This window comes from Vidua macroura, chromosome 19, assembly GCF_024509145.1.
Source record: "Vidua macroura isolate BioBank_ID:100142 chromosome 19, ASM2450914v1, whole genome shotgun sequence".
NCBI classification, from domain to species: domain Eukaryota; kingdom Metazoa; phylum Chordata; class Aves; order Passeriformes; family Viduidae; genus Vidua; species Vidua macroura.
The window spans coordinates 9,267,110-9,290,183 of NC_071589.1; the positions used below are offsets into that span (position 1 = coordinate 9,267,110).

Genomic DNA, 23,074 nt, shown 5'->3' on the forward strand with positions numbered 1-23,074 from the left:
CAGCCGGGGCCGTGCGGCCGCGCCCTCCCGGCGCCGGGGACAGCGGCGGGAGGAGCCCGGGGGCGGCCGGCGCTGCGCAAGGCCCGGGCGGGCGGCGGAGGAGCCCTGGCCGGAACCCTGCCTCAGCCCCATGTGGCGCAGGTCGGTGCCGAGCCCTGAGGAGGGATTAGAAAATGGTGCGTGAAGCTGCGCCTTGGCTCCCTGAGCGAAGGGGCCGTTCCGGGGCTCGCCCCGCCGCCTGCCCGAGAGGTGCGAGGGGTTAGGCCGGGGAGGCGCAGGGATGGAGGGCTCGGGCGATGCCTCCCGGGCCGGGGCCGACTGGCGCCTGGCCCTGTGGACCCTGTGCTCCGTGCTCCTGCCCGTGCTCATCACGGCGTGGTGCAGCTTCCAGCGGTCGCGGCGGCAGCTGCTGATCCGGGACATCTTCCGCAAGAGCAAACACGACTGGCACTACACGGACCTCTTCGGGCAGCCCTCGTACTGCTCCGTGTGCGCCCAGCACATCCTCCGCGGCGCCTTCTGCGGCTGCTGCGGGCTGCGCGTCAGCGAGCGCTGCCTGAAGAAGGCGGACCAGCGCTTCCTCTGCAAGGAGATCATGATGAGGGGCACCGCGGAAGCCCCCAGCTCCATGCCGCACCACTGGATCAGGGGCAATGTCCCCCTCTGCAGCTGCTGCGTGGTCTGCAAACAACAGTGCGGCACGCAGCCCAAGCTCTGCGATTACAGGTACTGCACGCCAGTCTGACTGTGTAAAAGCGCTACAGTGCCATGACAGTGTTGTGTTTTCCATAGGGTTGTTGGGAGACCACACCCCAAAAGGGATCCTGCAGTACTCAGATAAGATACTGTTAAAGCAAACTTCAAAGAACCTAAAATTAAAATTGATGTTTGTGAGTCATAGATTAAGAGTGTGGTGTTGCATCTCACATCCACTCGTTCTCGTAATTGCAGTACTCTAGCATGATGTGCAGGCTGCTGTATAATTACACACAAGAGACTCCCAGTGTCCAAGGGAGTTTGTATTTTAGGGGATGACATTAGGAAGTTTCTAGTAAATTTTTTGGTTGCACAGTGGATAGCCTGAGCAGTTTGACTGGCACAGCTCACAGTTCAGAGAACCAAAGTGTGCATCTCAAAATTGGCATCTGCTCAGTGTAAATAAAGCAAATAATGTCCTGTAGAGGTTTCAGGTTCATTTTTAAGGGTGCTCAAAAAATCTAAAGAGAAGATTTATAAGCTACTGCAATGTATTGATAAAATTGTGATGAGAGTGTTTTAAAAATACAATGAACCATTAAATGGACTTGCCCTGAGATTAGTAAGGTTGCTTGCAAAGTTGTCAGTGCCACAATGCAATGACAAGTGCCTCGGTGTGTTTCTTCAGCCTATTCAGAGGATCTTTTCAGCCTAGATTCTGCCAGCCTTTGCTTTGCTTTTATGTGATACTGTCAAACTGCTTGGTAAGTAAGCAGAATTACAGAGAAAAAGAGCACATTATCAGAAACAAAACCTTGAGAGCTGTGTAGGAGAGGAGGGAAGGGCAGGAATTTGGAGGCAAAGGGGAAAAGGAAGGAAGAAAAGGAAAAGAGAGTCAGAGTGTAAGGCAAGTGTCATTGCTACTCTAGCTGTGTGTTGGATTAGTCAGGAGGACTCCAAAAATAGCTTTCCCAGCTGCTTAAATCAAGGCTTTGGATGTAGTAAATGAGGATTAACATTCTGCAGAGGCTGAAGTGGATATTGCAGTATTTCCTCTTGATATAGTCTTGTTTTCCAGGACAGCTTTTAGAATAGGTCATAAAGCAAAGCAGTTTTGCATAACTAAATCCCATCAGCCTTGTACAGTTCTGTGTAACCTTTTAGGTTTCAGGCTTAAAAGGGATATTATCAATCTTAAGGAATGCATTAGTTCATTACTTGTAACACTGTTGAATTGAATTGAGCTCCAGTATTTTATCTGTGCTCTCTAAGGATGGACAGGAGTTCAGGTTTTTTTTACAGGCTTTCAGTGTAACTGTTAATATTACAAACAGGAGCACATTTATAGCACCTATTTTTTTAATTAAAAATAACTGAATTAATTTTAAACTGTTGGATTTCTTTCCTAGCAGAATTCAAATGCTTTCCTAGACCTGCAAGCACATGACCAATTTATGTAATTTTCTATAGCCAATACATAAGCTTCCAGGGAATGAAATACTACTTATAATGGTGCATGTAAACATAAATATTTTTACAAAATTCTAAAATAAAAGAGCAAAATCAATGTGCCTGTTTGAAGATTGTTTTCATGTATTTTGGTCTTTTTGCTAGGTGTGTGTGGTGTCAGTACACCGTGCATGATGAATGCATGGTGGATTGTTTGAGGACTGAGGATTGTACATTTGGAGAATTCAAAGACTTAATTATTCCACCCTACTATTTGTCTGCAATCAACCAGATGCGTAAAGAGAAAAGAACCAGTTATGAAAAGGTAATGGCCTGCTGCTTCTTGGGTTTAGAATATACCAAAAAACCAACCAAAGAAACCCACAGACAGACCTTGAAATTTGAACTCAATATATTGTGACGGTAGCAACTGTCAGGTAAATGTTTCAAGGTCTATTAAGTACTTGCTGTGTTAATTCAGAGGTGTTTGTCATTTTACTAACATGGTTGTTGAAATATAAGTAGATGTGTTTTTTTTTTAATTCCAAAATACAGAGATTTGTCTACCTTACTTCCTTGAATTTTTTGTGAATTTTTTTACAGCTTTGTTCACAGCATCGTAGTATTCCTTGTCCTGAGTACTGCAGAATCTTCAGCCTTGATGTTTCAGACTTTTTGTCTGTGTTTTGTCTACTTCAGACCAACTGGTAGCTTCCTCATCTCAGCACTTGCAGGGGATGGGGCTCGGAGCAAGGCTGTAAACGTTTTCAGACGTGCAGTATTTGTGTGACTGACTGGTTTTTACCTTTTGCAGGTGGTCCCTTACTGCAGGAAACACTGGATGCCAGTAATGGTGCTGGCTAATACTCGCAGTGGAAACAACATGGGTGAAACTTTACTAGGAGAATTTAAAATGCTGCTGAACCCTGTTCAGGTATTTACAGTGCAAAGCCACCATAATAAAACCACAGTTTAGATTAGAATAGGTATCACCTTGTTTACACAATGGCAATAGGGTCTTGTGGAAGATCAGTAAAGGAAACAAATTCATGCCATTTGTTCTTTTAGCAAGGAACAGCTTCACAGAGAGCAGCAAAAAATGCAGAGGTTTCTCCCAGCCCCATGTTTGTTATGATTCTAATACCAGTCTATTTTTTTTGCTTACAGTAATACATGCAGTAATTCAGTCAGAAGTATCTGACTTTTGAAACAGTATACACTTTTTAGAAAATGAACCATTTAAATCCTCTTTATAGGAAACCTGTATCTGTTTAAATCCTCACTTTATTTGTGGAAATGTCATCCTTGACAGTTTAGCTTTGTGTACTTGCTTTCCCCTTAAAATCCACTGGGATGGCTCAGGATGTTGCGTAAGACAGGCAAGTTGTTCTTGGATTTCCTGGCTGCACCTTAATACTCTTCCTTTGAAGTTCAAAACCCAGCTGTAAAATACAGCCTAAGAGAAATCACTGTTTTTTTGTTTTAAGTGCATCCCAATAAGGCTTTAAAGAATAAACCTCTTTGTGTGCTGAGTATTTTAAAATTACTTTTATCTGAAGTCTTTCATCTTTACAGAATTTATCATCATGCATCTAAATACAGACTTTTCCAAGGGCTCTGTCAGCTCAGTTTATCAATGCCATTTAATCCTAGGGAGGCAGCTGGAGCTCTCTTGTGGATCTGGGAAATAAATCCTGCTCATGAAAGTCAAGACATCTCATTTGCTAATACAATACTGCAAATACAGAATCTTTGTTTTACATTAGAGTTAACTTCTTGAAGTTGTTTATCTGTGAGGCAAATCCTGAGTCATGTTCTGTGAACTTAAGAGAATTCCTTATTTTCCTTTTTTCTAGGTTTTTGATCTGAGCAAAATTGCGCCTGCTAAAGCTCTTCAACTCTGCACTTGGCTGCCTTGCAATGCTGTCAGGGTTCTGGTCTGTGGTGGGGATGGCACAGTGGGCTGGGTCCTGGATGCAATTGATGAAATGAAGATAAAGGTATTGTGTTTTAAATTAAAAGGTAAAATGAGTTTCGAAGCTACCAAAGTTCTACCCCTCATCTCTTACCTGCATTTATTGCTTTCATCTTCCTGAATAGGCTTACAGAGGAAGATTTGCATAATTGCTTATTCATATTGGGGAAGGGCATGGGAAATGCATCTTATGATTCCTTGTAGTTCAGGAAAAATGGGAACACTTTAGATTTTTAATTATATTCATAGTACTTCTTTTCTGCAAAACAAGGAGAGAACAAGCTGCTGGATATTTTCTGCCTTGTTATTTCCTCTTTGTCTGAACATATTTATATTGTCATAAATGGCATTGCTAATATTGGCTAGTGTGCTCTGACTGCTCCCTTCTCCCAGCACACTCAATCTTTTATAATAACCTCATAATTTTTCCAGCTATACTGGTTATGTTGCCAATGCATGAGTGAGTGCAGTCATTTGCTTCTGCTCCTTGTCATATATTCTGGAGAGTCTGTCTGTCTGCAGCCTTGCCCATTAACTGCAAGTAGAGGAGAAAAAATAAGCTGTGTTTACTGTGGATTTCAAATGGAAGATATTCTTGTTTATGGGATGCTCCTAAGAACTCCTGAGAAAATTAAGAATGGAAAATAATTACAAGGCTTTAGTGCTTTACTTAATAAACTTTTTCTCTCATGCTGAAAGAATGTTTTTATATCAAAGTTTTTTACTGTAGCTTTCTTGTTAATACATTAAATGTTGTAGCCGAAGGCCATTATTACAACTTCATGCATAGTCCAACAAGCTCTTTGAGAATTATTGTGTGCTGATAAAGTAGAAATAAAGTAACTATAAAGGTTAATGAATATGAGTATATGGTTGTGTGGTCCTGGGCACTTGATATATTGTCCCTCAGTGCTGATATAGCTGATGAAATCTGAGTTTTTCTTTGTTCTGTTCAAATTGAGTCATTGGTATTAGGTAAACTGTAGAGATTATCAGCAAAACCTTTTTCTTATCAGCAGTAGGTTATTTGCTCTCTTCATTTATCTTGACTCTCAAATACAGGTTACCTGGCTGATAACCTTCTTGGAAAAAACATTAACCAAAGTGCCAGTTTACTGCAAGTGCCTTTCACAGCTGAATTGCAAAGCCCATAGTACAGCTGAAATAATTGTTCACCCTTCTGTGGTGAGGAGAGTCAATCCCTTTGCTAAGGTGGCTGTTCTGAGGAGCTCCTGTCACTGTGCTCTGCAGAGCTGATCATCACCTGCTCCATCTGTGGGTGACAGTCTGAAACTGAGACACAGACTTTGCTCCTTTGAGTATCTGTGTTTGTGTACGTGGTTGAACACTCTGGTACTCTGTACATCTGTTGTTTAGACCTAACCTCACCTCAGTCTTGTAGGAGCATTTTGGTGTCTTGCTGCAGTTCACAGCCATATGTGTTACATCTCTCAGTGTTCATGTCACTGCCCATAACCAAAGCATCATTCCTGGGAAGGAATACTCTGCTCAGTATTCATATTGTGTTGTTCCCAATATTGTGTTTGTATTCTCTTTCCTTCTCACAATGGTTTAACATTTCCTTCCTTTACATTATGTCTGGCTAAGTAGCTCAATGTGCCGCCTGCTTTGCCAGCCCCAGAGCTCTGCTCTGTGTAACAGGCTGCTGGGAAGGTGAATTTATCTAATCTGAACATTGGGGATGGAAGGGAGACAATGAGTGCTGAAGCAGGAGCTAATATGCAGTGGTTTTGTATCCTAGGGGCAAGAACGATATATTCCACAAGTTGCAATTTTACCTCTGGGAACAGGGAATGACCTGTCTAATACACTGGGCTGGGGTGCAGGTTATGCTGGAGAAGTCCCTGTAGAGCAGATCTTACGAAATGTCATGGAGGCAGATGGAATCAAACTAGACAGGTAAGGAACAGTGAAAACATAAAATGTGTAGAACCAAACTGCTGTAGCTCTACTGATAGTCCATTGCAGCAGTTTCTTTACATAAACACAAGTATGGCTAGAAGGAACTACAATGTAACTGAGGTCTGAATTTAGTCTCTTAGTTGTTCTACAGGACTTAACTCTTTCATAATTTAACTAAATTCGAGTATTTTGCCTTAATCCCAGTATAGATATGAGATTCCTAACTACAGCTTTGATACTGAGGACTGTCTGTCACAAGTCTAAGTACCAACTGTTGTTTTTCAGATGGAAGGTTCAAGTAACAAACAAAGGATACTACAACTTAAGGAAACCAAAGGTATTGTTTGCAAGCATAAATATGAATTCTGTGGAATACCTGTGTGTTTGTCATTTTTTGTTGTTGTTGTTGTTAACACTCTGAATTTTAAGCCCTAATAATGATTTTTAATAAGGTATAATTGGAAGTTCTGTCTTACAGGTATTCACAATGAACAACTACTTCTCTATAGGGCCTGATGCTCTTATGGCTTTGAATTTCCATGCCCATCGCGAGAAAACTCCCTCTCTGTTTTCCAGCAGAATCATCAATAAGGTGTGTTTGGTAAAGGGATATTTCCTCCTTGGAGTTGTTGATTTGACTTCAGGCTATTTTTAGCTTCACGTTCTTTTACCACTACTTCCTTCTTGCCATTTTAAGAGTTTGAATTAGCTTTTCTTAGGGAAGGGGATTCCATGGGTAAAACATGTTGGCAAGCCCACTCATGAGTGTTCTGCCTTGCCTCTGCTAAATTTGCTGTTCGCTCAGTTTTTGCTCAGAATTTCTCATTTGCTTTGAAACTTCGTGAGTTAAGTGCTTATTTCCTTTTCAAGTGAAAATCTAGTTTCTTATACAAGTTGTAGCTCATCTCATGAGGAAAGTTTACTTTAAGGATGTGCAAATATATTGTGTGTAAGTTTTAGATAAGGTTTGCACAGCCATAACTGTACATAAATATTTCAAATAGTTTTCCTATGTATTATCTTTTTCTAACAATATTTTATTTTCTCCCTGTTTTGTTTGGGTTTTTTTTTTTTTCCCTATAGGCTGTTTATTTTTTTTATGGAACCAAAGACTGCTTAGTACAAGAATGTAAAGATCTTAACAAAAAGGTTGAGGTAAGTTTTTTAACTTGTTTACCCTCTCCCTCTGGACAGTCAGTGAAGTGTAAAAACTTACCTTGTGAAAGAAAAGAAGCCTTGCTCTTTACAATATTTGTACTTAATGATATTTGTGTGAGGGTGGCTATGGCCTTGGAGTATTTTTGTGTTCCTTTTGCTGTGTGCAGCTTACTTCATGGAATTCATGTCTTTGGGCTTACTGCAAATTCCTGATTTTTTTTCTGGCCTTGACTCAGTTCTATGAGTGCAAGCACTGATATTCAGCTATGATTTTCCATAGCACCAGAGGCCTACATAAGGGAGAGTTCCTTTTTTATTTTCTCTTCTAATAGAAATTTACTATCTGATTTCTTGTGAAATCAGAAGGATTTTTTTTTAAATATGGAAAGAAAACACATTCTCTTGGTACAGGGCCAATTTTTCTTTAAGTGGAAGCCTATTAAATGCATAAAGTGAATAAGTTCTGTTTAAGTACTGAATTTGATCCACAGTAATTAACTTCTGCTTGTCTTTTAAAGCTAGAGTTGGATGGTGAGAGGATTGAGTTGCCCAATTTGGAAGGCATCATTGTGCTGAATATTGGATACTGGGGAGGTGGCTGCAGGCTCTGGGAAGGAATGGGGGATGAACCTTATCCTTTGGCGAGGTACAGAGGGCATTTTTTGCTTTGTTTCTTCCTTTAACAGTTCTTGCAGTTTAAGAAATTCCCTCAGTAGACTGTGCTTATGTAGCCAGGCTTGTCTGCAGGCTGGAAGGGTTCCTTGGGACAGGCTATATCACATTTATTTTCCTTGAGTTGGAGACTTGGAGTAAAGGCATCCTACACATCAATGGCCTTTTAAGACTTTCTCAAAATGTTTTGCATGACAGACAGCAGAAGCATTGGAGAGGCTATTAACAATAAAATGAGCCTTTAAAAAGTAGAAGATAGATCAATTTCAGAATCTGAAATACCACATCTCATTAGAGGTTAAAATGGAAAATAAAAACAAAACATGTCCAAAATTTTGAGTCCCATGTTGGGAGCAATACCAAAGAGAAAAATAACTTCAAACATTAATTATTCTCTGTTTTGACTTCCTTCTCCAGAAGGTGTCTGTATAAATATACCCATAGTTCTGTTACGAGGCTTGTGGTCCTGAATTTCTGAAAAATACCTGGGCAAGGTCCTTTACCCAGATCTAAAAAATTAAGCCATTAAAAGATTTTCCTTTGGATTGGATATCTGAGTAAAAAGACAGAAAATTGTACAAGTTTATGGAAGAGAAATCTGTTGTGGGCCTTAAATGTGCACAGTGAGCCTTGGAAGGTCATACACGTGTGATTTCCAGAGGCCAGCTGGGGTGTGCTGAGTGGTGAATTGCTCCATAGCTGTGGGGTTTGATGGCTTTCTTTGCTGTTCAGTGTGATTTGTTCTCCAGCACAAATACATAAATGTATTGGTTGCACAGCATTTGTCTTCTCTCTGGGAATAGAAGCAAGAGGACATAATATATGGGCATATGTGCTGGAGCCCATCAACTCACTAAAAGAAGTCTCATTTTTTATTTCATAGACATGATGATGGACTTCTGGAAGTTGTTGGTGTTCATGGTTCTTTCCACTGTGCCCAGATCCAGGTGAAACTGGCAAATCCTGTTCGCCTCGGGCAGGCACACACAGTGAGGGTAAGTGCTGCTTAGGGACTTGCTCTCCTAAATTTTTTTTTATACACAACACAGAATCTCAAGCACTCAACTGCTTGAATCAGGTCTGAAGTTGCAGTTTGCAGTTGAGATGGATATTTCTCTTGCTTAGTAAAAATTTATTATGTCATAATACACAGAGCTCTGTTGCTGTGGTTGGTGGCCTGTGAGTGCCACTCACAGTTTCTGCCTGGCCAGGCTGTGAATGTGTATTGCAGTTGTAAAAGGTGATTTCAGAGCCCCTTTGAACTGCTGTGGTTGTGTTGTTGTGTTTGGTGCCAGCTGATCCTGAAGAGCTCCAAGATGCCGATGCAGGTGGATGGGGAGCCCTGGGCGCAGGGGCCCTGCACTGTCACCATCACTCACAAGACCCACGCTCTGATGTTGTACCACTCGGGGGAGCAGACAGATGATGATGATGCCTCCAGCCTGTCAGAGTGACACCAGGGCAGGGAGCAGGTGGCTCAAGACCTGGACATTTTGTGGAATTGGAATTTCACGTGCGGCAGCGAGGAACTTCAGCTCGTTAAAACACCGATGTCTGATCTGGACTGAGGTTTATGAACGAAGGCTCATACTTGTGAGTGAACTAGAGCTGAGGAAAAAGCCATGCTTCTGCACTCATGGAAACTTTCACAGCTGAATTACCACAACTGGTTTGCTGGAGATGCCCTCCAGCCTTTCCAGCTGGAATGTGTTCCTCTAATGGCTGAAAAGGGACAGATGCTGCAACCCTTCCTTGCTGTGCAGTCAGGTCTTCTGCACATACACAGCACAGTGTTTCAGAGAGGTGTTTCATACCCTTGGAAAGGGGAACAGCTGGGGGTCTGACCTGCTTCCATCTGCCCCAGAAGAGTTCCAGAGCAGAAAACCAGACCAAGCAGAATATGGGTTGATGTTCTGACAGCAGCCTGCTCCTGGCTGCCATCTCTGCTTGGGAGCAAGAGCAGTAATTCTGTGCACCTCCTTGTGCAGTGCATTTCTAATAAGCTTCACTGGGAGAGTAGAGGATCTGGGAGCTTTGGGAAGGTACTCAGCAAGAAAATTGCTTTTGGACCAAAGGTTTCTGGAAATGTTATTTAGGAAGTGACCCTTTTCAGTGGCTTTGTAAGCCAAAGAGTACCCTGAGGTCTTGAGTCCCCAACATACAATTCAAAATAATTGTACCATGACTTGCACTGAATGATCCTGTGACTTGACTTTGCTTCAGTTCAGTGAGAGACTAATTCTAGTTTTTGTAAATAGCAACATCATAGTTTTCGGGGAGGCTTTTTGGAGGAAAACTTGGACAAAGGAGCATCTTTTTTAGCTGTTTAGAGAAAGGGTTTGAAAGAAATAATGATGATTGGCAAATGTGGGGTATTTTTTAAGAACTTGTTGAAGAACGTGGCTCCTAATTACCTGAGAATGATCAGTAGTAAGTCAGTCTGTTAACTTTGAATTGTAAGTGTGGAGGTTGAGAGCTAAGTTTGCAGAGGTGGCATTCATGTGTATAATTTGATAGTGGGAAAAAAGCATGGAAGCATTTGTTTTCTGACTGGCTCTTAGGGGGTAAAAGATACCTTGTTGGTTACCCTCATTTCCCTTATGGATATAAAGTAGGGAAAAAGATGAGTGGTTGATCTGGTAGTGGAGGTTCAGAGCACCTACAACAGTACACAGGGACTGTCAGCTTGGCATGTCTGAAGCTTCTCAGGTTAAAAGCGTCTCAGGTGAAAACATCTTCATGGTTAACAAAAGTAAAAGATCTTATTCCTGTTCTTTTTGTTGTAAGAATTTTAAGGCTGCAGCAGGTGAGAATTGAGTTGAGGTTTAAAATACCTCACTGAGTTAATTCAGTTTAGTTACTGAAGGTGCTCTTCCAAGTAGGAAGAGAATTTATCCTGTGTAAGCCGAGATCATAAGAAGGTGAGAACTTTGGTCTGAACTTTGAATGTTGCTGCTTTTGTCATGATCCCCCAGTTTTTAATTTTTTTTTCTTTATGCTGACTGAAAATGAGACCATTGGGTAAAGTAGGCTGTGTTTCTAGGTTTTTTAAAATGAAACCATTTTTCAAAAGCCTGTAAAATTATGTTTGCATTAACAGTGAACAATCTATTTATATTTTAAAATAATTTATTGAAACTTGGCAAAGTCAGTATTTTTAAAACCTTCAACTGTAATCCTCTTTGGAAAGCATTTTTAACTTGATGGTATTCCTTGTAGAAAGTGTATGTACTAGAACTTCAATACTACTGATTCTCAGTGAATTTATAGCAGTCTGAAAATGTGATTAGAGTGTAATGAACTGTAAAGCAGAAGCCATTTGTAAATTCCATTTCATTAGCCTTATACATCTCACTTTAATTATTTTATTGTATGTAAATATAGATGAAAAATTATAGTAAAATATATGTTAAAAGTGTTTAAAATACCCTAAGTATGCTATGATAGATTAATCCATTACTTTTTTTTAGTTATGAGCTTCAATTTGTATTAGCTTCAAAAATCTTTCCAATTAAGTTATTATTATTTTAATAACTTGTAACCATCAGCACTCTAAAAGTATTTAAGTTCTATTCTGTAGTTCTTATGTAACTGTTGTTTACAAACAAATGAGAAATCCCTGGAAAAGGAGGGTATGTGCTCTGAAAAGCAGTATTTGAAATGACACTGCTGGCTACTCTAGACTATTAATAATGCAGTTTAGACTTCCCTGAAGTTGATCAGAAGATTATTCAAATTTATTTATAGCCCAAGAACCTTTAACTGTTGAAAAACTTCACTCTTCTTGACTCCTGACATCTAGAAAAGAAATAATTTATGCCAAGGTTGGAAGTCTCCCTGTGTTCCCACAGGTGAGGGGTGAATGGGCTTCTCCACCTGTGCCCCAGGGGGCTGTTTGTGCTCCCTCCCACTGCAGCTTGCCATGAGTCCAGTCCAACAGGTGTGAAATCCTCTGGGAGAGGCAAATCCATCATTCCTGCTGCAGAAACAAAGTGAAAGTAGCATCTAACTGGGTGCTTGTTTGGGAAAACCCCTGCTAAATGGTCTTGGCTTTGGAGGTGAAGAACTTTCGGTCTCACCAATGACTGTAAGTGATGGCAGCAAATGTGGCCGTGGTGGCTGTGGGGAAGCCTCTTGTGAAATTGTACTTATGGTTTAGAGAACATTCTGTAAGGTTGAAGTGTCCATTGTGACTCTGTAGCTGTCATACGTGTGGCAAAAAAAGGTCTTGTAAAACATAGTTAGCCCTGGAGTCTGTGGGAAGCCTGGCTGCTCCCAGCTGTTCTTTGGTTTCAGTGTATCCTCCTTTCTGCTGTGTTGCAAATTGGGTTAAAGCCTGTTTGGAATGACTTCGAGGGAGCTGTTTCCAGTTTCAGCCCCAGTCTGGCGTCAGCAATGGGCTCCCAGATTGTCTGGCAGCAGGAATGGATTTGGCTAATTTGTAACAGAGCTGCAGTTGCCCAGTGCTGTGGTGTGCATTGTGAAACTGCTCCGTGCTTTTTAAATGCTGTAGGTGCATAGAGCACCATTTCAAACAGCTCCTCCATCCAAGGAGCTCTGGAAATCCCCACAGTATATTCTCTGTCTGGGAGAGGGGACTCTGCAGCTGGAGCTCCTGTCCTGCACTGAAGAGTTTTCCATTATCCTGTAAATCATAAACATTGAAAAAATAGAGAAAACAATATTTCAAAAAGCCAAATGACAAATTGTTTCTTCTGCCAGTCTGTATATTATAGCTTTGTGTAAAATGTACAGGGTAAACAATAACACTGATTGTCAAGCACTTCGAAGTGAGTTCATTAAGTTTATTTTTAAGTTATATTGCTGCATCCAGTAGCAAGTTTGGTCAGATTCTGATAACTTTCTTTAATGTAGGTTCTCAGTCCTGTGACAGGCAATACAAAAAGCCTAAATCTGCATGGAGAGCCTTTCTGTGGGTCCTCTCCTTGCCTGGCTCACATTGTACTTGATCACTCATGTTGAAAGGATGTGCTGGGTATTTTTATGTGCACAGAACCTCCTGTCAAAGGGTTTGTCAGACAAGAAAATTGGAATGGCTTCACACAGCTGTTCTTGGCCCAATGACCCATCTGGTTGGCTTTTCCAGTCACCATCACCACCAGGGCTCCAAAGGTTCCCCAACAGCCCTGGCCTGTATTGAAAGTACAATCTTTGTTCTCATTGCTGCTGGGGAGGAACATCCCTTTTCTCCACAGGTTCTGAGAACTGACCCTTAAAGGGTTTGGTTTCAGTCTGGCCAATTCCTTCTGGTTCTGTGCTACATTGCACTGAAGCTTTTACAGTGTGTGTTACTGTATCTCACTGGTTAAATAAAAAGCTCTGCACCTTTAGCTGTGATCAGCACAATGGCATCACTGTTAGAGTAGTTAACTGTTTTTACTTGGCTTTTGGTAGAGCAGCACTGTAACCCAAGTAGTCTGTGGGGAAGAGCAGGACACTTAAAATCTGCATGTGTTCTAATTGAAAATCCTTTTTGGGTCTATATTTCATACTAACTACTAGCAGTTTTCTTCCTTTTGGAAAATGAAAAATTAAGTCTTCAGTTGGAATTAAATTAGGCTGTCTTCAGATTCAAAAATACTAGGATGTAACTGATTCTTTTGAATGTCAACCACTTAATTAGAAATGCTGGTTTATTCTGAGAAATGAGAGGTGCTTCTTGAACACAGGGGTGAGGCAGCAGAGACCACTTCTTCCTTTGGTAGTTAAGTAAATGGAGAGAATTTACACATTCTTTATTTCAGCAATGTTGAGGTCACAGTTCTAAAGCACGACATGATCACGATTTTATCATCTAAGAGTGCTGAATACCCAATTCAGGCTTTGGGCATCTCAGGGAGATACTTCAAGCTGGAATAAAGCCACATGCCTTGACTAAGCCTAGCTGTATTGTGCAGACTGACCTTAGCTGAGGATCTGGCCCTTAACTTTTCAAAAGTATGAATGTGCTCAAAATTGTACTTTTTAATACTGCCCTGTGTCCTGTGCTGTGTTCCCCTACTGCTGTATGTAGTTAATTCTTTGCATTGTTTAATTTGCAACTTGTTTGTAAATTTCAGCATAAAAATTGTTTTCTTTTTAAGATTATGTAGGAACTTATATTGTATGTGAATTTATTGCATTCTGTACCTTCAAGGTTTACATCCCTCAAAAGCCATTTATTTTGTCTGCTACAAAATGCTCTAATCTTTTGAGTACCTCCAGCCATCTTCTCTTTCTAGGATTTTGTAGTTAAACAGAATGGATTTTTATTTTTGTAGCTGTAACTTCAGTATGTATAATAGTTGTTTATTAAGTAGCGATCAGAATACTGTAAAACGTTGCTTTTAAGAGCTGTAACTTTTAATTAGTAATTACTACTTACAAGAAAATGTCAGCATGTTAACAGTTCAAAAAAATATTCTTTAGCTACACATGCTGTGATGCTGCCACGTGGGATTTGTATTGAATGTGTTTGTCTATATGTTTTAAAGTGGCACTAAACAAGGAAAATATGAGCCTAAAGTGCAAGAAATAGCTCAAAAAATAGAAGTCATAACATTTTAGGCAGTTTTCAATTGAGAAAGGTGACATTTGGGATTCAGTATTTTTTTATTTCCCACTGAGCAGTGAGGAGTGATCAGTGGACTCTTGGCAGATCGGTTGTTTCCTTATGATGTAGTTTGAGATCTGTGTTTAGTGCCCAAATGTGAGCAGACACTGTCTGCACCATTCCTGCCCCTCAGAGAGCAAAACCCCAGAGCAACCCCACAGCTCTCAGCTGTACAGTATGTGAGGTCTTACTTGCCATGAAAGAACCAGTTAGCATGATCTTGAACCTCCAAAACAAATGTTTAAATCAAAATTGGCAATTTTTTCCTTGGCATCAAGCCATGTTTTCAAACCCCAAACTGGTTTTCCTTTAGTTTTGAAGAGAAGGCAGGCTGAAATGGAAGGGTAGGGAGGTAATCCTGTAAAAGTAATTGTTATAAAAGCAGAGACATCTGGTTTTATTTGCTGCAGAGGCAGAGTGAGTGTGCTTTTGTCTCATACAAATTTGTGATGGTTGGTGCAGTGGTTGCTTGGGCACAATGTGTGATTTGGGTCGGGTTCTGCCTGAGAAGCTGCAGCTTCAGTGGAGCTGCAGAACTGCCCCGTTCTGTGGTTACTGCACATTAACACAGGGGAACTGAAAGCTTCAGTTGGTTGTACCGTGGCCTCTCTCTGTGACTTACACTCCCTAAAATTCTCCATATTCTTCATAAAAATTCGTAAATACAGATTTTTCACAGCACTGGCTGTTATTGAATTTCCTAGTGCATCTGTTTGTCTTGTTGTTTGTACTGTATTTCTCTGTAGATTTAAGGGTGTGGATTAAAGTATTTAAACTCAGCTTTTCCTTGCTATGCATAAAAACAAATGTGAGTCTTCAACTCTGCAACAGCCTGGGGATGAGGATGACTGCCTAGCTCTGGGAGGGCTGCAGCTGGATGAGCTTAGGCATTTGAGAACAAGTTGCATTTTGTTCAACTCTGTGGCCGTGCTACTGCCCAAAATTCCTGCTGCAAAATATGAGCATCTCAAACCTCAACACATGGGAAAAATTCTAGACAGCATAGTAATGTCATCTGGAGGTAAAACTAACACTGGTAACCTGCAAAGATCTCAGCAGCTGTTGGCCTGCTCCTGGTTCCTTTTTCTCCACCCGGGGAGGAGCTGAGGTTGTGTGGCTTTTCTATAGGTGTGGTTAAAATCGTTTGAATTCTCACGCTTCAACAGCAATGTGAAATGTCCATATTGTTCCTTCTCACCTCTGTTGCCACTGATTTGGGGATCTTAAAACAGCTTCTGATGCTGCACATTATTTACTCGAAGAGGGGAAGGAGCCCTGCAAATGCGTTACCCGTGATGAGCAGTTTCGAGTAAGAGTTTTAACGGGAGATGTTTTGGTGTCAGTAGAAACTGGAGATGGGGCAGGAGGTGCTGCTGAGAGCAAGTCAACAAAACTCCCACGGGGCTTTCCCCAGCGAGGGGAAACGCTGCTGCCAGGAGACCTTCAGGGATCAAGTGGCTCAATGCTTTCTCCTGATGGCAGCAGATGGGTTCGTTTGGGCCTTTGGAAGGGACTAAATCCTCCTGTGGGGCCACTTTATCATAGTGTCAGTTCCCTCCCCAAGTCCTCTCCTCTGTTCCCAGGTCTCATTTGCACAAAAGAGAGAAGGGCTCTGGCCTCTCAGCTCCTGTATTATGCCACAATCAAACCTTTTAAAGACTATTTGTTTGTTGTTTTCCATTCAGGACGGGGTCAGAGCATAGATATTCAGCAGGTTTTTTCTTAGATGGGTAAGACAACAGTTTCACAGAGCTTTCAGGATCACTGGCACTAACGCTGATAACCATCAAGGTTTAATGCATTTTTAAATGTTTTTAGAATTGCTGGAGTGAGCCGTGCAGAGCACCAACTTGAGCCAGACTTTAGCCAAAAGTTGTGCAAGGAGTCATAGCGCAGGTATGTGTGGGGAAGAACACAGGACATTAGCAAAGTGCAAGTCAAGGCTGAGATCTGTTTCTTTGTTTTGATAATAACAGTAAAAATACAAAGTTTTTGTGAATGAACGGTAAAGTGGGTCAAAATAGGATTCAAGGAGTCTGGTATCAGACACTTGAGGACTAAAGCTCTGGTTTCAGGATATCTCCTCTAACAAATTTATTTTCTTCTTCGGGAAAATCCCTCCTTGCCGAGGGGCTGCAGGCAGACTCTGCCTGTGCATCTGTGGGCAATGTGAGAACACGCTGGTAACCGCAAGGTAACAGATGGCCGGAGGGTCCCGGTGACCGCGGGCACTGCGGCGCTGAGTGCGGAACAATGCCCTGCGGATCCTGGGATGTGCCACCCAGCCGTGCCGAGGGCCATTGTCCCCGCCCGGCCGCGAAATCCCGATTCCACGCTTAAGAGCTGCAGAAAAGAGCCTCCCTCTCCCAGACCTGCAGAAGAGCGTCTCCCCATGTCGTTCATTGAAAATATGGAAAGGGCAATGCATATAGAAATCTAATTATTGGCAGGCACAGCCCAGCTTTTAGCATGATAATCGTGGGCCCCGGAGCTTTCTTGTGCACGGACCCTTGAAAGATAATCATGAAAGCAGAAGTTAAAACTATTGAATTTCCATCATTCATTCAAAATTCGCTTTGATTATTTTGACACGATTTTTGTTTGTTCCTACACCGCGATGAGAAACTGTTATAAATCACTTCTAGATATTTCAGAGACAAAAGGGGACAGCGGTGCGAAGAGGGAAGGGTGACGGCGCGGTGTCCCTGCTGTCCCCAGTGCTGGGGGGCTCTCCCCGCGGCGCTGCCGGGGTTGGCGGGGCGGGGGAAGGAGGAAGGGTCGGTGCCAGGCGCGGCCGCCGCCCCCGGACCCCCAGCCCACCCCTTTCCCTCCCGCTGCCCTTAAAGCCCGGCCCGCGCCCGGCCGAGCCGCCGGCCCATGGCCATGGTGCGGGGCTCGCCCGGGCTGCTGGCCCTGCTGCTGCCGCCGCTGCTGCTGCTGGCGGGGGGGTCCCGCCCGGGCAGCGCCGATCGCTGCAGCTGGAGGGGCAGGTGGGTGCGCACGGCCGGGCCGGGGGGCTGCTGGCACCGGGAACCGGGGATCGCGGGGAGGGAGCTGCCGGTCCCGCCGCGCTGGCTGCGGTGCCGCCGTGCCTGGTGGGTTTGCTTCAGTCACCGGCAGGGAGATAGGCCACAAATGTTCTCCATATTCTCAAATATTACGTCCTTTCCCACTATGTTTTGTTGCCTTTTTACTTTTCTTTGAACTAATTATGGCACGGATTTGATAAGTGACCTCAGCAAAAGTAACTGTTCTGAAAGCAGTGGAGTTGCACAGGCTTGAGCGAGAGCTTGGGAGCAGGGCCAGCACCACCCTTTCTATCAAAAACATTTTCTTGATGAGTTTATATTGAAAATATTAAAAATAATTTTAGAAAGTAGATCTTTAAACCAAAATCTTCAGGTGAAACATCGCTGTGCAGCTCCTGCTGCAAGTCAGTGGCTCTCACCCCCATCCACGCGCTCGCAGGTGGGATTTTCCTGACAGTTAAGCATGGCCAGTCGTACCACAAGGAAAAGTTTTGAGCTGTTTAGCAGTGAGAAGTTGCCGTCTGACATTTCTCTGGGTGCACAGACATTCAAGCATGGATTTAGTGAAAGGGACTGAGGCTCCTTCCCGTGCACCCAAGCTGTGAGCATTCCCTGTCCTCTGTGGCTCCTGTGTGGCGTTGCAGTTCAGATCCGAGGGGTGGGAGGGAAGGAAACCAGTCCAGGCGGAGGAAGCCAATTTAAGGGTCATTAGGAGAGTTAGGAATAAGATCTGTATGGCCAGATGGTGCGTGGTGAAGTGGCCTCTCCTCTCCCTCTCCTCTTCCTCTCCTCCCCCCTCCCCTCCCCTCCCCTCCCCTCCCCTGTGCCGTTACTGACAGGTCCATGGTGTTTCCTGGCAGTGGTTTGAGCTGGGAGCCCCGATCCCGTGCCGTGGAGCAGGTCCACCTGCGCTGCACCGCGGGCTCCCTGGAGTGGATGTACCCAGCACGAGCCCTGCGTGTGCTCCTGGAGCCCAACCTGGCCAGTGCCCAGCAAACCACAGTCTGCATCAAACCCGCCAGCGACTTCCAGGGCGCCAGCATCTATGTGGAACGTGCTGGGCAGCTGCACCTGGTGGTAAGCGAGGCAGAGGGGGCTCAGCCCCGCCACGTGTCCTGCTTCAGTGCCCACAGCCCACAACGAGTGGCCCTGTTCCTGCAGGCCAGCCCGCAGAGGGACATCAGCCGCCGCACCGCCAGCTTCCAGTACGAGCTGCTGAGCAACCAGAGCACGGCTGGCCCCGACCTCAACAAGATGGCTCTGGTTGAAGGTAAGAACAGGGGCTCCACTTCTGGGGCAGATCTAAGGTGGCAGCTGATCCCCATTGAGCTGGTGCATCCCTGGCGACAGAGGCTGTTTTGGTATTGCAAAGGAGGCTCTTCTGCCTGGCAGTGTCCTCACTGAGAACATCCTCTGTGCTTATTTCTTTGCTGTGGGGGTATTTGCATAACAAGAATTTTGGTGTGCATCTGACCACAGTGCTCTTCAAGCTGGTAGTTCTGCCCCATTTCCCCTCTGAATTCACCAGTCCTTTTGCAATGGGACGTACTACAGTGTTATAAGTAACTGCTCTGTTTTTTTCTAGCTATGTGCCGTCCTTGTGACAACATGGAACTCCTTATGGCCATTTGCAGCAGTGATTTTGGTAAGCTGACTAAAGGGGAGTCATTCTGCCTTTAATTTATATGGATTATTTGGGTTTATTTGTTGTTTTTCTTAAAATAATAGCATGACTGTGCTCTCTGATCTGGGAAAGAAACTGTGGAAAAGAATGGGGGGGCGCAAAGTGAAACCTAGAAGGGAGAAGCTTTGCTGCCAAGATCCTAATTTCCTGCAGGCAGAAAGGCTGTGAACTAAAACTGAACTGTGAGTAATGCTCACAGGTGTGCTGCTGGCTCATAGGTGTAGCTGAGTCACATGTGTGTAGATGTACACTCAGGTTGAACATGCTTTGTGTGGTCATTTTTATTCCCTTTGTATGTTTTTTTTATCCCAGTTATGGATCTGCCTTCTCTCTCCCCTCAGTTTGCACACTCCCCAGTTTTTTTATTGTAGAGGCAGTGAGTTGTTTGCAACTTAGCTAAAGATTTCATGTGATTTAAACTCTCCTTCAGTGACAACCTGGTTAGGTTTCATCCCTTATGAGGGAATAGCACAGTTATTAGTCCATAAGAAAAGAAATAATAAGAAATAGTAATCTGATAATACATTAAAATATTTTCCCATTTTTCTTACTAATGCAAGATATTTTTTTCTTCCAATTGCAATTTGTTAATTTTATTGCCACATTTTTCCACATGCACATTTGTATCTCTTTGATTAGTTCAAATAGCTAAAGCTGTAGAGCTGCCTCTCTACATAGCCACAATTCAATTGCTGTAAATGTACCTTCATAAAGAAATAAAACTACAAACTCCATATTCAAGATTTAAAAACCTCACCAAATCACTGCTTTCCCACGAGCTCGCCATACTTTAAGGCTGATAAAATCAATCACCAGCATCACGGTGCAAATACAAACCAGTGCAGAGCGTGCTTCCTTAAGAGTGCTCCACAGCTGGTAATTTTTATTGTTCTCCTAAACTAACTGGTGCCATCCAGCCCGTTGTCTGTCCTGGAGGAAGGTGTGGTCCCCAAGGCGCTGTCCCCACCGGAGAGTGACAGATGTGGGGGCCCAGGCACACAAAGGGGGCACTCACACTCACAGCAGCAACAGCCCAGAAGGAACAGCCCTTTGAACTGACTCTATTTATGGCCTGACTTCCTTGCCCTGCGCTCACAAATCGCTATCATCAGCCTTTTTGATTAGAGAAAATGGCTGCTAATGAAAGTGTAAATGACTCTGGCAGTGAATGGGGGCTTTATGGTTGTCCTTAGCGTGGGGGTCTGCAGTCACTGCACCCGAGCAGTGCAGGAGCAACCTGGAGCACCAGGAACAAGTGCATTATAACTTGTCTATAGACTTGACTGCATCTGATTAAAAATGGTCACACAAAGGTGACAGAGAGCAGAGACATCTGTTACACAAAATTCTGGATTCCCTTGGAAATCTAAATAAATGAGGAAGTTCTTGCATCTTGGGTTGTTGAGTTTTCTGTACAAGAGTGAAGGAGTTTAGTGGCAGGAGGGTGGTTTTGTAACCTCTCACTTGCTGAAGAGCTTTTTCTCAAATGGTGAATGTTTCTGAGCCTTCTATGGATGTGGATTGAAATTAATTTAATTAGTAGAAGAATAATCGATTGCTGTGGAAAATGGGGGCAGTGACAATGATAAAGGTGGCTTCGGGACAACAAACACCTGTCAGATGGGATGCTTCATTCTCCATATGATGGATCCAAATAATGCTTTCAAACAGAGACAATGGCTTCTTATGCTTTCCTTCCAGCTAGGATCCTTCTGGGAGAAAAAGGTATTATATATGCAAAGTGATTTTTAAATAAGCCTTCAAATAAAGTCAATTTAAGAGTACCGAGTGTTCTTCATCACCTCCAAAAGTGTCTTTTGGTGGATGGATGACATTGTCTTTTGAGAGGGAAAAGAACCACTAAACCTTTAAATGAAAAACATTTAATAAGCTCTCATATTTTTGGCCAAATAATATTCCGATTCTTCTTGGATCAACCTCTGTTAGTGCTGTGAAAACAAAAGATCCAGAGTCCCCTGGAATCAGGAAGGATTGTGATAGTCATTGTTTTGGAACAGAGACTGAAAAAAACTAATCCCTGAGCTGACCTCTTGTCATGTGCTTTTTTATCCTCCACTGCTTTTCATTTTCAAACTTTTTCCCCTAGTGTCGCTGGTTTGAGTAGTCATAAAGCACAATTCCAAGGATGTAGCAGAGCTTGCATGGGGATCTCCTGTGCAAAGGGTGCAATGTGAGCTCAGAAATGTGTCCATGTGCAGGTGGTAGGTATAAAAATTGCACAGCAAAGCTGCTCTCCAGTTATTTCATTCGGTGAGCTCGTAGTACCTGCTCTGTTCTCCCGCTGCTCCATAACACCTCCTGTCTCTTCACATCCAGTGCTGAAAGGATCCATCCGAAGTGTCTCCCACGACCCAGAGAACCACATGTCCCAGGTCGATGTCAGAGTCCAGAAGGTCTACAGGCAGAAAAACCAGATTTTCCAGCAGGAGCAAGGGAGTGGGGAGTGGCAGGGCCCCATCCGAACCCTTCTTCAGTGCAAGGTGAAGAAGGGAGAGGGAGATTTCCTCTTCACTGGGAATGAACACTTTGGGGAAGCCTGGCTGGGCTGTGCTCCTCGGTTTAAGGATTTCATGTTGGTTTACCAGGCTGCCAGAGAAAGGGGAGCCAACCCCTGTGAGTTTGAGCTCAACTGACATGGGAAACACTCTTGCTGAGAGTTGGAGAATTTCAGTCCAATCTTTGAATACTGAATCTGGAGCAGAGTTAAAACCAAGGACTAAAGTTAACAGTTCCACCCAAACTGGGACCTGGAGGATTTCCTGAAGATAATGGCTCTGTGAGCCCTGTGAACTGGTTTAACTCACATTAATTTCTCTTTCATCACATTTTCTTTGCCTCACAAAATAACTCTGGATTTTGGAAAGACAGTCTTTTGGGGAAGGTTAGAAAGCAGCCTGTGCTCAGTACTATAAAAGTCTCTCTAACATCTCTTGCTCTGTGTAAATATTATGTGCTTTTTCTCTAGATATTTTTCTCCTCTTTCTTTAAAGTCAAATCTGAAAACTCTCTCTAACCTGGGAGGAAAAAACTACCTCTAAAGCAAAAAAAGCCCTTTCACCACCAAGAATTACTTGATTTTTAAAATGGAATGTAGATGCTGTAAAAAGTACACACATTCTGACATTGAAAAACATTAAGGAGTTTTATAAAAGCACAAACAAAATGCAACTAAGTTGCCTCCTTAATGTTCTGTTGAACTAATTTAGGATCAATAATTGTTCATGATATTTTCACCTAAATTATCTGCCTCTTCTCAATTAGCTTTTATTATTTGATTGGTGGTTCCTCCCACCCTCCTTTCGTGCTTTAGCCAGACTCACACAATTGCCTGTATTTATGTAAATGGAATTGCTACACCGTAAAATGATATACAAATGTGTCTACCACACAGAACGCAATAAATGGTGTGAATAAACCCATTATTTCCCATGTAATGGCATCTGATTGCAGCCTGGGCAACACGGGCTGACAGATGTGAGCCCATGACAGGGCCTGGAGAAAACTGAATGAGGAGAACTCTGACAGGCCACAATTAATTGACTTTTGGAATGACTCCTCTTTTCCACAGTTCTACTTGGCTGAGCAAGATTCACAAATTGCTGTCTTGAACTTTTTTATGGGACAAAATAGCTGCCAATGAAAGTCTAAATGACATGAGCTTTGAATAGAAGTCATACAATGACCACACTGTGACATGTTTTTAACTGACATTGATTATTTGAGAAGTAGCAGCCACCTAATTGGGAGGGAATTAGGAAGGGGGGAAGAAATGGGAGTCAGAGGACTGGGTACAGAAATATAGTCTGTTAAACACTAACCAAATACAATTTTACTAAAATAGGGATAAACATTTT

The 23,074-nt window shown here is 42.9% G+C and overlaps 2 protein-coding genes across 2 annotated transcripts; both read left to right on the top strand.

The window, feature by feature from the left end:
- The first annotated feature begins 99 nt into the window (after nt 1-99).
- On the top strand, nt 100-15,265 carry DGKE (diacylglycerol kinase epsilon). The gene is made up of 11 exons (XM_053994750.1): nt 100-726; nt 2,311-2,470; nt 2,960-3,079; nt 4,002-4,145; nt 5,883-6,040; nt 6,329-6,380; nt 6,522-6,635; nt 7,127-7,198; nt 7,720-7,847; nt 8,757-8,868; nt 9,169-15,265. The coding sequence occupies exons 1-11, from the start codon at nt 281-283 to the stop codon at nt 9,325-9,327; spliced, it is 1,665 nt and encodes a 554-aa protein (XP_053850725.1). The 5' UTR covers nt 100-280; the 3' UTR covers nt 9,328-15,265.
- Nucleotides 8,782-22,642, top strand: LOC128816825 (meteorin-like protein). Its single transcript, XM_053994755.1, has 4 exons — nt 8,782-8,868; nt 18,376-18,785; nt 19,101-19,160; nt 21,537-22,642. The coding sequence occupies exons 2-4, from the start codon at nt 18,452-18,454 to the stop codon at nt 21,851-21,853; spliced, it is 711 nt and encodes a 236-aa protein (XP_053850730.1). The 5' UTR covers nt 8,782-8,868; nt 18,376-18,451; the 3' UTR covers nt 21,854-22,642.
- The last annotated feature ends 432 nt before the right edge of the window (nt 22,643-23,074 follow it).